General features: G+C 41.7%; 2 protein-coding genes across 6 annotated transcripts in view; one reads left to right on the forward strand and one right to left on the reverse strand.

Moving 5' to 3' along the window:
* Window positions 1–4,318: 4,318 nt before the first annotated feature.
* On the forward strand, window positions 4,319–10,936 carry LOC102314481 (phospholipid phosphatase 3). Its single transcript, XM_005931354.3, has 7 exons — window positions 4,319–4,540; window positions 4,705–4,873; window positions 6,687–6,844; window positions 6,951–7,237; window positions 7,318–7,375; window positions 9,857–10,033; window positions 10,134–10,936. Exons 1-7 carry the CDS (start codon window positions 4,484–4,486, stop codon window positions 10,230–10,232), a joined length of 1,005 nt encoding a protein of 334 aa, XP_005931416.1. The 5' UTR covers window positions 4,319–4,483; the 3' UTR covers window positions 10,233–10,936.
* Window positions 10,937–11,693: 757 nt separating this feature from the next.
* Window positions 11,694–15,543, reverse strand: part of LOC102312010 (adhesion G protein-coupled receptor L1) — a 28,484-nt gene continuing 24,634 nt past the window's right edge. For 2 of the 5 annotated variants that reach the window (XM_005931345.3, XM_005931344.3), the window contains exon 26: window positions 11,698–15,311. In XM_005931345.3, the coding sequence (XP_005931407.1) occupies window positions 13,321–15,311 (1,991 nt within the window). In that variant the 3' untranslated portion in view covers window positions 11,698–13,320. Of the gene's footprint in view, window positions 15,312–15,543 lie in introns of all 5 variants that reach the window. The other 3 variants (XM_005931348.3, XM_005931346.3, XM_005931347.3) reach the window with 3 other exon arrangements.

The following is a 15,543-nucleotide window of genomic DNA, read 5'->3' on the forward strand; positions in this document are numbered from 1 at the left end:
CAAAATAAGTTAATCACCAATTTCTTAATTTACTCTTAATTTAAAAAAGAAAAGAATATTTTTTATACATTGTAACACTACTTGTGAGCATAAAACGACTCGTAAAGTTGTTGTGTTTTATTTCCTTCTACTGTGAGCAAGCTTTTGTTTTCCATGTCCCACGTAATGAAAATAAATGCAACATATTAAAAAATCAAGCTTATCGCACCAGGTCATCTAAAAAATGTCAATTTATAAGTACATTTAAAGTGTATGAAAACTGGAAAAAGGTACAACAAAATGTAAAGTCTTTAATTGCACTCGTCTCTTGTAAGACGAGGCAAAAATTGTTTTTTTTTTAAAAATATCTTTGGTGCCTTTTTGGTTATTCCCCTCCTTGGTTCGTTCAGGAGTCAACCACCACAAAGTTTCTAAAAGAAAACATACAACTGGGACTTTTTGTTTCTGTCATTGTAAATAGCGTCACTTTTTGTTGTGCTGATATTTTTCAGTGTACACGTTGGTTTGCTTACTTTTAGGAAAGTGGTGCTGCTGATGTCGATACACAAAAACAAAGGCATAAATGAACAAAATGTCACGAGTTCAAAAATGTTGAGAAATGAAACAAACCAACGGAGGCCCAGGAGAGTGCAATCAAACAATGAGTTTATTAAAACACACGCAGGAGGAGAAGTATACAGCATCACATCAGCACACCATCTCCTGCTAAAAATACATTTGGCAATAGTTATATAACATCAGGGTTAACGCCCCTTCTTGCGTCGATTACAGATCAAATACATCGATTACAGTAAAAGGTACATCTTAGATGGCTAAAAACAGACACAGAAGTTCTTTTTTCTATAACATCTTCCATACATGGCAATAAATTTCAAGTCTAGATGGTCTCTAAGGGCTTGTCCTTTTCTTAACTGGTCTTCTGTCATCTGTTACTAAGTAAACTGAAATGCAGTTAGAAGCTAAATGAATTTCGGGCCTTTGGCCTGGCAGGCTTCTGGATTATATGTGTGTTGTAAGCGTGTATGCTGTCTATCCTTCTATGCTCCAAGTCACCTACACAATAGATTGTGAAGACATAGCGCTTCACAAAGCTTAAAACCTTCTTTAATAGACTGAGCATCAACACTGAATGAGCACAAACATGCAATGTGTGTAAAATAATCATAGCTGCACCTGTAATAAAAAGGTTAAGGTGATGGCCATAGCTTTAATAAACATCTTTAATGCAATATCAAGGCTGTAGGATATATTATTAATCCATTGTTAATAATGCAGTTTATATTCTAGCAGTAAAATAATTTCTGTATCTCCACATTCCCTCTTTTGACATTTTGAAAGAAATCAGTGGCATTATGGACATCGGAACAACCGCTCCGGGGTCCACAGCCCTTGTTATTACCTTTACCAACAATGCTCTGGCACAAGGAATGAGACAAAAACCACAGGTGACCAGTATCCCTAAAAATGTAGCAATTGAAAGCATAACCGACATAGCCAAACCCTTCCATTGGCCAAACACGGATGACATCCAGCTCTCCAGCGGGTTGTCGATACCTGAGTGCTCATGCATGGTTTTAGACAGAGTTTTCAGGCCCTCCAGAGCTCGGGTTACCGAGCCATCTGGAGCAGTATTATTGGGGATAAAGGTGCAGCACATGTCTCCAAACATGGCACAGACGCCCCCTTTCTCCGCCAACAACATGTCAAGGGCCATTCGATTTTGCACTCCCATCAACGAGGTCGGACCCAATTGTTCTGCGAACCCTTCCATGGCATCCCTGGTACGGTTAGAGAGTCTCAGCACATTGTAATGAACATAGTTAATGCGATCAACATTCTTATTAGGCGTTACCCAGATGAATATACTTTCAAATCCTGAAGCTACTTGGTCTGCTAGTTTATACTCGTTCGGAACTCCCCTGGGCACCCCTATGGAGTCAATCCAGGTAGGAGAGTTCAGTCTGGGGTCGTACGCATGGGTACCCTGGGTCCCTCTTTTTTGCCAAAATGTGTCTTTTACGTTTGGCTGTTAAAGTACGTGTGGTGCGTTGTGGAATGGCTTTTACCTGGTTTCCAATGAGTATGAGTGGAGCTCCCAGCCGCACCATAGCACATGTCCCTTCACTTCCCAGAGGAACACGGACCAAAAGGGTTTTCTGCCCACAATAATAATAATATAACCCACTTCTTGCCCATGTTCCAATCACTGTGTTTGGCTCACTTACATTGTTTGTGGTTCTTCCCGTGAGTGTGACAGCACACCAGCTTGGGTCAATTTCTCCCAGTATATAGCATTGCTGGTAGATAGACTGTGCTCCCTTTTGTCATATAGACTGTATCCAGTATAGACGTTATCAGCTGTTTCCAGTCTTCATGCCTAGCTTAAGCTAAAATAACTGGTTGCTGGCTCTGTAGTTTCACGTTGCATGGAACTGCATGTTCCAGTTACCACAGTTCTTTCACACATTGGCATCAAACCACTGTGGGTATTTTCCAAAAGCTGAACTTTACTATTATTTGTCACTGACACAAGAACCACATCTTTATAAAGTACTTACTTGTAATGTTTTAAATTGGTTTTCAGTCATCGTTCTCCAAACTTTCTGAAGGTCTTTCTAAATTTTTCTTTGGACATTGGTTACTTTTTCACTCATTTATAGTTCAGGCACAAACCTGACCATTTTTAAAGGAATGCTTTTTGTTTTGTTTCTTTAGCCGCTTAACACAGGCCCACAGTATAAAATATAAACTTAATATTGTTGTGTACAACAGGGTATTGAATTAGGGTGTTATTAGGGTAGTTATTAGGATAGTATTAGGGACATATTAGGAAGAACAAAATATATATTATTGATCATTTTTGAGGATAAGTGCAAAAAGTTAAAATACTATTTTGAGGGAAAAAAAGTCCAAATATGGAGATTACAGCTGTTTCAAGGCAAACTGTCACGGCTGCTGTAGCCTCTACAAAATGCCATGTGTAGATGAGATAGTGAGATCATACTTCAGAATTGGTTTTAGTTACAAGGAAATTATTAGCATAGCAAAGACCTGACACGGGAACTGAAAGTTCCATCTGGCCCTTCAATTGAGCCATTCTGTTCACTGAAAGCCTCAAAAATTTGACCTCAGTGGAAGGGTGAATGTCAAGAAGCTACGTTCAAGGAAAGGAAACAGGAAGAAAAGAATAGGGTATGCCAAATTTCACAAAAACCACAGTGAATGAGTCAAATAGAGCTATTAATCCAAATTTGAAATTTATGGCTGAAATCATCCACAATATGTATGGAAGAGATCTGGAGAACGTGGAGGGCCAAAATTAATTAAATATATACATCATGAAATAATTTACTAAGTGTGTTGTTAATGAATAAAAATCTGTAACAAGCAATTAATTAAATATCAGTAAATTTAATTTAAATATTTAATAAACTGTTTGTTTATTACAAATGCAAAATAATTAATTGCACATTTATTTAATAATGTGTTAATTTATTTCTTTTGGGCACTCGTGTCCCTCAATAGAAGAAAGATAATGCCAATGCTAGAAAAGCATAGCTGGAAAGAAAAACATATGATGACTCACTGTTAGTCGTGGACTGCTCTCCTCATAACCTGGAACTCAACATCCTTGAAGCAGTGGGATCATCTTGACAGAGAAAAGAGTATACCAGCATCCAAAAGAAGAGCTCAAGAAGGCTTGCCTGAGAGTTTAAGCTGTATTGGAAAAGAAAAGAAAAGAAAAGAAAAGAAAAGAAAAGAAAAGAAAAGAAAAGAAAAGAAAAGAAAAGAAAAGAAAAGAAAAGAAAATTCAGTCTTGTTAAGATTGTATGAACTCAAAATACTGTTAACATCTTTTTCTCCACTTGTTACTTCTACCACCATCTTGTAGAATTCGCCTATAGATTTCAGTTGAGGATTATTCTTACTTATGATATATTTGAAGGGGTCAATAAACCACGATAAAAAAAAAACACGATGTGTTTTTCAAACAACTATGTAAAAATTACATTTAAAAAGTACTAAAGTAATCAGACTCAAAAAGTAAAATATGTCCAGATCAATGGCAAATATTTGTATTTTTTTTTTAACTGTGGGCTAAATTACTTAAAAATACTTCGAATCTCAGTGTTTTTTAAAGTGATAAGAAGTTTTATTTAGTCTACTTTTGATTTCTTCCCAATCCCCCATCACCTGCATTTTTGTAGGCGATAAGTCATACAGTAGTAGTGATGGAGAAATATCTTCCAGACTGCATCCATGCAATAACCACCGTCACACCGTGACACATATCTGATGTGCTGCCTCTAATTAGGACTTGCGGATTTTTCCCTCCCTGTTTTCCCTAATGTTCGATGAGCTGACAGGAAGAGACAGGGAGAGAGTGAGAGATTTTATCAACTAGTTTCGCAAACCACGCATATCTTTAAGCTGACGGAGGCACTTCAGCGAGTCTGAACGAGCCCTGCAGACTGACACCAACATGAGTAAAACATTTCTCCACTTTGACAGCGAAGAAACACGTCACCACGCGCTCCAGGTAGCATATTAAATACTCGGGGAACTTTTGGATTTACTTTCACTCTCCCTGGAGATCTGCACATGAGTAGCCAAAGGGCGCTCCCAAGTTTCTGATGCCAGTAAGATCTACAACCGACCTACAATTCGCAGCTAATCGTCATGTTGGATACGTTTGCCCCGCAGAGCGCCGGTGTGCCCGTCTCCAGCGCGGACCTCCAGCTTAAACTGACGGAAAACAAGAGCGGCCTGGGGATGGAGAACGGCACTGGGAAGAAACTCATAGAGATAACTGGACCGGCTTTATCCAAAAGAAAACTTCTGGTCGGCTTAGACCTGCTCTGCCTCTTTCTTGGTAAGAAGGCCTAGCTAATTGGATTTGTCAGTGTTTACCATAACACTATATTGCTTATTGAGGGGTCTGCATTGCCTTGTACAAGGCCATGTATTCCGCAGCATAACATACTTCAACATTTAACCCTGTGTTATAAGCTGATACAGCCCTGTGTTCATTGTGTTACTGGACTTCCGTGCAGTTTTTTTTTTCCATTAATTACAACTACACTGGTGCCAGTGTGCATTAGTACAAACTACACTAACCGATATGCTGAATGGGTCTCTGTATTTTTTTTAACTGTAGGCTACAACGTAAGAAACTTGTTTTCTCGTGAATGTTTTTATAGCTGAAAAATCAGCTAATAACATTCTGTTGTCTCGAAAAGGGTTTGTGGATGTTTTTGCACAATTCTGTTAAATTCTTCCAAATAATTCAAGAAATATGGGTATTATCAAAGCGAGTCATTTGTTGTTTGTTTAAATCCATATGTTCTCCTACAGTCTCGAGTCATTGAGGAATTTGTTCATCAGCGACAAAATCCCGTGCACTTGTTATTGCTTTCAATAAGATCACGTCGCCCATATTAAGTGCTGTTCCACTTTGTTTTCACCCCTTCATCAAGAAATCAGTGGGTATTTGGGTACTTATAAACGTGATGATCTTAGAGTCTTCAAAAAAAGCAGCAAATATAAAAAGGTGAAAAAAGGAGGAAACCAGAAAAGTAAAAGAGACAGAAAGTTCGTTTTCGCCCCTTTCATCTACATGCCACCCCTCTTTTTCTGCTGCTCTTCAGCTCTTTGTGCCAGCTGGTTTGTGCATTGCCCAGGGAATTGTGCAGTTTCCATGACAACATACAGTTCTCAGGGTAGAGTCAGGCCAGGGGGAATTCAATAAATAATGTACGATCCATGACTATCACATGTGTGTGTACACATACATGATCACGACTCTACTTGTTGACCCTAGCTCATAGTGGTATTGGTGGTGGGAGAGGGGTTATGTAATGCTGGCTGACTGGAGCAAGCTGGACAGAGAAGTAGCCTGTATTAACAACAGATTGGATCTGTGCAGAAGGGTGGAGGCCCTGCGAGAAGTCTCTGTTTCTCTCTTTCTTTGTCTGTTTTGATGTCTGTTCCCCACCCTTGTCTTTTCTGTGTGTGCGTGCAGGCATGCAAACAGGAGGCAGAGAAGGAGAGAGGACATGAGAGACAAACAGAGACAGTGTGAGGCTGGTTCTGGCTCGGGTCTATTGGCGCTTTTACGCTTTGTTTTGTTGGGAAGAGCTCAACTGGAGTCACAAACAACCCCCCCCTTTCTCTCCTCATCAACAGAAATGCATACACTTAGACACAAATACACACATGCGCAGCCAAACTGGGTCTTTTACTGAGCGTTGCCTTGCTCCGCTCTTCCACTCTCAGTGGATTCAGCTTTTATTCAGTAAGGAAACTGGAGCTTTCGGCTGTTCTGTGAGTTTCTTTGGTCCCAGTGGAGGAGTGTTACGACCCCGACATTCCTAATGGTTGTTCTGCAAAGAAAAAGTTGGATTTCCTTTTTTCTGTAACCGTCTTACTTTCCCAAACTTTTTTCCTTTGTCAAAATCCCTATTCATCTGTCTTCTATGTAGCTTTAAATTTATGTTTTGATTATATTATTTTTGTCTATCATTAACAATGTCTCTTCTTGGTTAACCTGAGATGAGAACTTACTCCTCTTTTCTCCTCCCATGTATCACTTTCAAAGAATACTTTCACCCAGAGGGAAACTGGGGATTTAAAATACTTAATTTTGGTCTAATTCTATTTTTCTCCCTTTTCTTCCTCCCACTCAGCTTCCATCCCTTTATTTGCATGTGAGCTAAAGGCACTGAGTCCTTACAGAAGAGGCTTCATTTGTGGGGATCCCAGCATCACGTATCCTTACCTGCACAGAGAAGCCATACCAGATGAATTACTCATCACAGGTGGCATCATCATCACCGGCCTCACTGTGAGTATTCATCATCTTCATCATTCCTGTCGCATCAGTCACCCCATTGTCATTTATTGTACAACAACATGTAATCTTGCGATTCTCACGTTGCATCTGAATCTAGATCGCCCTCGGCGAGTGTTATCGGGTGCGTTTCCACGGTGTCAGCTCGAAGGCCTTTGTGAGGAACGTATACGTTTCGTGCCTGTACAAGGAGCTGGGGTGCTTCCTGTTTGGATGTTGTGTTGGCCAATCACTGACCAACATGGCCAAGCTCAGCGTGGGACGGCTGCGACCGCACTTCCTGTCAGTGTGCGGCATTACCTATGCATCACTCAACTGCACACCTGGGACCTACATTGAAACAGTGACTTGTCGCCAGCCTGACCACCAGTTAGAGGAGGAAGCCAGGTGTGTGTCTGCATTCATGAATTTGTGCTTTTAATGTCGTATTGAAATTTGCAATTCTAAATACTTCTCCACTTTTTCAGGAAGTCCTTTTTCTCGGGCCATGCTTCTTTTGCAATGTTCACAATGCTCTACTTAGCTGTGAGTATCTCTATTTATTAGTCACTTTTTCAAAAATGTTTCTCTTCCTCTATCTCTGTCTCTTTTTCTCTCCCACACACCACACATTCATACTGGCAAAGAAAATTGACTGTCTCTCCAATTTCCAATTACCATCACTCTGTAAAATGCTGAGAGAGAATGAATGAAACAGGGACTCATCCCCAGTCCAGTTAGCATCAAAGAGCGAGAGAATAAGAGATGAGGGAATGGAGGGAGATACGGCACAAACAGAGACTGCTTTGTTCTGCTTTGGGAGGAGTGTGACCTCGTCTCACTGTGCTGCTCTATTGTACAAGTGTGTGTGTGTGTGTGTGTGTGTGTGTGTGTGTGTGTGTGTGTGTGTGTGTGTGAATATGTGTACTCATTTTTATGCAGACGTAAATGGTGCATCAGCAGAAATTCAAGTATTTTTACAGCTAACAAGCTCAGCGTAAAGAAAATATAACATGATTGTTCATGATTGATCTTAAATGTTCTATAGTGTCCTATAGAACTTTACATATTTATATTACATGCAAAGAGAGCGTATTTCACTATTAACCTTTGGTGGGAAGATTTGGACCTGGCTTAGACAAAGTCTGAGTCAACAAACTGTAAAGTTTTCAGCTTACAACAGCATTTTAAGGAGGGTTTACCCGCTTTAAAGTGAAACAGATGCACAGGAATCACTTTTACTGCTGTTGCTGCTGTTATATAAAACAGTGTTTCACAGCTTTCAGTGACTAAAGCACAGAGGGGTCATTGCGACATCTATTATTTTAGGAGCACACATCTGGATCTTTAGCTACCCGACTTTGTTCTCTCACAGTGTCACTAGCACCACTTTATTTTAAGAGGGAAATTATTATTCATAATTTTTTTTAAAAAAATCTTTTTTAAACTTAGGAACTCACTGCCTAATTCATAAGTGGAACTGAAGGCACAGTTGTGCACATTCAGTCTTTTCTTTGTCCTGACTTTGTCTTTTTTTGACTTTCTATGGTACCTTTTTTGGTGGGAGTGGGGGGTTGATAATTTAATGTGATTTTCATGCATCTCTCTGAGCAAATGAACACTAGGGTGCCAAAAGTGGAAGCCACTTTGTTAGATGACAATGAGAGCCGACTCACAACAGTCTCTCGTCACAATATCGGGTGTTTTATGATGTGAGTGGCGCGTTGGCTGTGACACACCTGTGACAGTAGATCAGGAATAATTTCAGAATAATTTTTGCTGCTCGTGTGTCCATAAAATAACACTTAACTGTTAATTTACCATTAAACAATAACAAGATTATTTGCCTCCTGTTGTATTGAAAGTTATTGTGAAAGCTTTAACAGTGCACTGGTGAAAAAGAGGGGAGATGGATAAAAAGTCAAGTTAAAATGGTTATAAAGTGCCTTAAGAGAGTAATTCCCAGCCATGTTCCCAAGAAGGGGCACAAGTATCACCGGTGGTATTTCTTTAGTATCTAAGTTTTCAGCTAACAGAGCTCAACTAAATCAAAAAAATGAAATAACCATTAAATTAAAGAACTGCACCCATACAAGTCTGAACAGTAAACTTAAGTAAGACTAAGCAGTAGAGAAAAAGATGAATGCATAAATGATTAAAGCTGGTGAGGAAACCTACACAGAAGTACATCATTAGCTCGTTGACACTGTTAACTAATAGTAAACCAAATGCTGCCTAAGCATAACGGATAAACACTTTAAATAGCTAGTTAATCTTATGAATAAAATTATTACTCATTATTTAGCTAAAATATGGCTAACAGTTAAATTGTTCATCAAGAGTTCAAACACAAATGCTAGCAAAATATTATAGATAAAATGTTGAACTTGGTCACCAAGACTCAAGAACGTAATGCATACAAAGGTAGTAGTTGATGAATGCTTACATTATAAATATATATATTTATTAATATCTATGAATAGTCTTTTGCCATGTTTCTGCCATTTCGGGATTTCTTTCTAATATTGCAGGGTCTTTACCCTTTATGTACGATATAAAGCACTTTGAGGTATTGTGGACTGGAGCTATATAAATAAAACTGAATTGAATTGAATTAACTATCCATAACTGATAAGTCCAGAAACAGGTGTTGAGTACTCTCAAAGATGCTTCAGATTCTATAACCGCCTATAACCTTCATATGCAATGTTTAATCATTTGTAGTATCAAAATTAAATATATTTGTCATTACCACACCACTCACATTTATGAAACCTCTCTCACAAAAAAACAAAAACAAATCTTAACCCATCTCAGAAACCACTTATCCAATCACCATCCACCATAGCCCTTACCTTCTGGTGGAAGCTGTAATTCCCTGACCGTCAACACAAAGAGAGAACTTTTGTTCCCCCTCCCCACTGTAATCCGTAGCTTTAGCCACAATTATCTCTTCACTTGTAAACGTCTTGTATCTGTAATGTATTGCTCAGCGCATTTAATATTGTTTTTGTTTCTGTAATATAGTTTTACCTGCAGGCACGGCTGACGTGGCGTGGAGCTCGGCTGCTGAGACCCATGCTGCAGTTTTTCTTGATTATGCTGGCAATCTACACAGGCCTGACCCGTATCTCAGACTACAGGCACCACCCGTCTGATGTATTAACAGGCTACATACAGGGAGCTCTCACTGCCTACTGGGTGGTCAGTATAACTTGCCTGCTTGTCTTTGTGCATCAATGCGTGTCCACATGTCAAAGTCTGCTTAATCCTCAAGTTGGGCATGTGTTTATATTTCTCCCAGGCCTTCCACATCTCGGCTATGTTTAAAAGCTCCAGTTCAGATCTCTCTCCGACCGAGACCCCTGACAGCCCCCTGTCACCCCACCATACTGTTTGCTAAACCTCATTCGCACTTACCGCTGCATCTGCCTGCATCCACCTGCATCCACCTGCTGCCTGAAGACTGATTTGGACAGACAAGAGATCTGAAGAATGCAAGACCATTTCCTGTGAAATCAAACTACAAACCTCAGTATTTTGACAGAGTGAGGGGAGAAAAGGAAAGCAGACCTTATGAAATACTGTCAAAGTAAGCAGTCAACATTTTGTCCTTGAAACTGACATTAGCTTCACATGTAACACTTACCTGTGAGATGAGACTACAAACAAGACTGAACGCAGAACCACTATCACTCCACATATCACTTGTAAATATATAGTTTTTTTTTACAATTCAAAAACTGTAAAAGCACTTTTTTTATGTCCATGATAGTGTTAATAATTAGCACTCTACAATGACTTAGTATGTAGCATGTAAAATATTTCATACAAAAGTTAATTATTTTGTGTAGTTTATTTATCCACCCACTGAATGTTGTTGAAGGAAAGCACAAATAGCAAAAAAGCAATTCATTTAAAAGGTTTGCATCGGGTGTTTTCATTGGATGCATCCGTCCATCTCTGTGTTATGTAAGTGAGAGGACTCCTAACAGGATCTTTGTTTATGGAAGAGGATGGATGCCACTAGTTCTCAGACATTATGAAGTTATGCATGCTTGTAGATAACAGATCATTAAAAATAAAGGTTTTTTTTAGTTGTTTAAATTTCATTGTAATGTATGTAATTAAAGGGTTTGACCACTTGGGGGCACTACTGCAAGCGTGTAAAACAGCTTTCACATGTTTACATAAGCAGACAGAGAACATGTCATCTCTCATTTGGACTAAAGCGTCTCTGTCCACCTGAGAATTCCAACATTTTTTCTCTTTCCGCTTTGATTTGGTCTCCCCAGACTCCACGGGTAAGTTTCTAATTTTTCAGAAAGTCACTAACTTTGTCTTCCTGCTGTTTGGTGCTGGCCAGGTGGCACGGGGTAGATTTATCAAAGCTTGCCTAAAACAGCAGCCTGCTGCGACTGAAACAAGATTAAAGAGAACCCGGATCAAAACAGTAGAGTTATTAGCTGTAAAAATCAAAACAATGAGCCAAAGATGTTCAATTAGCACTGTGCAAATGAGCTGGAAAGTGGGCGATAATTCTCTGCTGTTTTGTCATAACAAGCAACACTTTACATTACACTGTGTCATTTGATCTGTTTCGGGCTAATCCAGAAATATTGATTAGTGGAGCTTTAAGCAGATAGCACAAGAAAGCAAACAGCATCATTCACATTTATTATATGGACTGCTTTTTTGTCTATATGTTTTTGTGATGAACCCATGCAACTGCAGTTCATTTAGTATTGAATTCATTTCATCACACTTCTCTTCTTATATTCGTCATCTTTGGGAGAATCCAAAACCTTATTTAGGGAAATGTAAAAGTGTTATCAACTTTTCTTTAAAATATCAAAATTAAAAGCAATCACTGTGCCGCTAAATAGTTCCTGACAGAATGACATTGCACTATTATTAATGCATGGATGTGTCCAAAGCATTTAAATTTTGCAACGGGATTGACTTTGAGCTCATTCTCATTACTGTCTATTTTGGGGAAATCTCTCTTATCATTCGAATTTGTTGCTTTGTATGTAATGTCTTAATTAGATGTAAGATCGATGCATTAAGGTTCAATATTTCCCTATAAAATAACATATTAATTTAAAACACCAATGGCAGTCACCTTAGACTACATTGCTTCTCAGACACTAACATTTCTCACTCTCCTCACATCACATACCAAGCACACCCTCCCAACTTGTTGGTCTATTAAAGCTGCAGAATTTTCCATCTCTCCCTCTGATCTGTCAATGAGGCGGCTGCACTGAATTGCTTCCTGCTGTGTCGACCTCTCCACTGCCTCAGCATTCACCTGTAGACTCCAGGGGGCATGTTTACTCATCATTCCCCAATTCCTATATGTACCATATATGCTGGGTTAGATGAGCTCAGAGTCTAGACTACAAACTCTAACAATGTTCTGTTGGTGTAATAAGTCAGTGGTCTGATTGAACTGTAATTTTTTTAAAAATCATTCTGGCTGCAGTAATAGACAGCTCTAACTCATCTGCAAGTTGACACATTTACATTTACACATGCACGAACAGAAACACAAACAGGAACCTTTTTTTTCACGTTTACTTGAACTTCAATAGCAATACAAGACAATCAGAACACTTGAGGCGATATGTACAAGGATCTCGGGGGGAGTTGCAGAAAAGTTCTGAGGTTTTACATGATCTCTGGCTCTGCAGTCAAAAGTTCCATCACCTACAGTCAGTGGCAGGTCGGGGCGCAGAGGTTTTGGTCTTGATGTGAAATAGGATTGGTCAAGAGTTCAAAATCAGTAGGAGGGGATGTGTTTAAGAGGCCCTCCAGTTGGTATAGATAAAATGCTTCACTGTGATACATTAATTATACAAGAATGATGTATATACACACACCCTTTCTCTCGCTTCCTCTCTCAGACACGCATACACACAAACACTCCCTTGCGCACACCCGTGCTCATCAAGCTACGCGCACACTCGTACGTCACGCACACTTCAGCACTTCCTCCTACAGTATGTAGCCTTGTAAAGCCACTATAAAGTCATGCACATGTTCTTTGAAAAGATTTTTTGGCAACACACAAGTGCTTCTTTGACACACTGCTTGCTTGCTACAGGGAGGGGCAACACCCAGCCGATGAAGCAATAGAAACTTAGACGACAGGCCAATAAGGATAAGCACCGATGAGATGGGAAGACACAGCAGGGTTTAGGGAAAGAGAGAAGAGTGAGGGGAATAGGAGGAAGAGTTATCAATGGATCACAGTCATACAAAAGTAACAAAACATGGAAAGGGGGGAAGTCTCGTGGTGATCGGGAGATAGAAGCAGGGAGGAGCCATCACTTTCATAGGCATCACTGTTAATCATCCATCATCATTAACCTTTTCATTACCATAATCATAATCGTTTCCATCAGTTTGATCGTCATTATGTGTTGTTATTATCACCATCTTCCTCTTCCTCCCTGATTTCTATGCCCCAATCACCACCGCCCTAGTCACAGGCTCGTCACCCGCTGCATCTGTCCATCATCTCCTTCAGAGGAGGGCTCTGGCGTGTACCCTGCCTCTCCATTGGATGCCATCGGTGGTGGCTGGTAGAAGGTCTGGAGGTGGTTAGGCCGAGGGCCCAGCGGGGGTCGCCCGAGGCTGTACGGCAGCTCCAGAGATGGCCGCTGAGGCTGACCTGTGGGGCTGACTTCTTCTGGACCTTCGGGGCTGCTGTCTGGGTACGAGAGGGTCGGGGGGGAGTTGCGGGTGTAGAAGCGAGGAGGGGAGCTGCTCCGGCTGTACACCTGCGGGGAATGGCGGGAATAGAGGTTGTTGGGAGGGGAGTTACTTTCTCGTGGAGCGAATATATTTGTCGGCGGAGAGCTTCGGGGGAAGATACTAAGCGGCGGTGAGCGGCGGTCTCCAGGGTAGAGAGGGGAGGGGTTTGAATCTCGGGCGTAGATAGGTGAAGAGTCAGCATCAAGGTCGAGATCTGGGGTCAAGGGCAGAGAGAAGCTGTCAGAATCTTCTCGCTCACCATACCGAAGAGACCCTCTGTCTTTCCCTCTTTTCCTCCCATCTGGACCTCCATCTTTGCTCTCAAACAGGAAGGATTCCTCCCTGTCTACATCCATCCCTCCTCTCCACACGTCAAGCACTCTGTCCTTCTGTTTCTCGCTTTCTCGTTCGATCCCTGCTCTCCAACCATCTCTGTCCTTTAAAAATAGGGATTCGTCTTTCTCTCTCTCTATTCCACCTCTCCATCCATCCATCCCAAAATCTTTCTTTTGAGTTATAAAAGTCTCTTCCCGCTCTGTCTCGGCTCCTCGCCACACCTCCATCCTTCCATCTCTCCTCTCCAGCATATGAGACTCCTCCCTCCCTCTGTCAATCCCGCCTCTCCATTTGTCCATCTCTCCATCTCTCTTCTGAGAGGTAAAAGATTCATCTCTCCCCATCTCTCCTCCACTCCTCCAATCATCCATCATTCCATCTCTTTTTAATAGAAACGTCTCATCCTTCTCTCTGTCCTGGCCGCCTCTCCATGTCTCTACACCTGCCTCCCTCTGTTTCATCAGCAGTGGCTCCTCCAGGGCCTTGTACAGGGGCTCTGAGTCCTGTGGTGGAGGTGGAGGAGGAGGTGGGAGGGGCCTGTCCCGATAACGATCCCGGTCTCGCTCTCTTTCTTTCTCCCTGTCTCTGTCCGTCCCTCCACTTGACTCAGCAGTGCTGCGGTGGCGGGACAGAGTACCAGGCGTGCGGCTGAGAGTGGAATAAGGTCGTGCTTGTACATCGGGGGGACGCGCTTGCTGTCTTTCCTGAAGCCCACGGCGTCCCAGAGTACCTTGCAGCTGTGAGCGGTCCCCATCATTAAGCAGCTCACGGGACTCAGAATCCCCAGAAATGCGCGCGTGTGACCAGCCGTCTTGTAAGCGAGGCGTTGTGGTATGATCTTGTCCACGTGTCGTGGAATGTGTCTCAGTGTCTTGTGTGAGGTGCCTTGTTTGTGACCAGCCCTCTTGTGCGTTATGCCGTGTGCTTGGCTGCAAGGAGGTAGCCCATCCCTCTTGTGGCGGCTGTGCGTGTCGCGTTAACGTGGCAGTGTGAGTGAGAGCCGGCCTGTCGTGGTGGTGCGGCCTCGCCAAGCTGCCGTAGCGCTCAGGAGGAACAGGCATGGGAACTGAAGGCCTCAGGTTGCTCTGTACCAGCTCTGAAATAATCATCTTCTCTAGTGCTGCTGCATCGGACAGATTACGACGCATCCCAGCACCACCGCTCAGATCTGCTCCACCGTGCGGTGTCAGGAGCCCCGGGGAGATGTCGTCCCCTCCCATTCCAACTCCTCCGTCCCTCAGAAGGTCAGTGCTGCCCACTACTCCAGCTCGGGACCCAGGAGTCGTCCCTAAACCGTGCAGGGTGAAGGTGTTGGGGGTGTAGCCTCCATTGAGACACACACTGTCCAACCCACAAGACTCCTGGCTTTGTGAAACGCCACCCTCTGTTAGGAGAAAAAAGAAAATGCCAGTCACAAAAAGCCAAGGAACCCATAAGAACTTTAGCATTAAATATATATGAATGACCAAATGAATGAATGGGCAGTGTTTGGTGTTCCTGCTGAGAGTGTTTTGGATATTAATATTTCTGAATGAAATGTTTGGTTATGTAGCCACATGGAGAAATGTGCTTTATGTCTTTATGGTCTGTGCATTGTGACTGTGTGCAAACATTTC

The sequence above is a fragment of the Haplochromis burtoni genome, unplaced genomic scaffold, assembly GCF_018398535.1.
Source record: "Haplochromis burtoni strain Fernald_Lab_line unplaced genomic scaffold, NCSU_Asbu1 Contig_140, whole genome shotgun sequence".
Lineage (NCBI taxonomy): Eukaryota > Metazoa > Chordata > Actinopteri > Cichliformes > Cichlidae > Haplochromis > Haplochromis burtoni.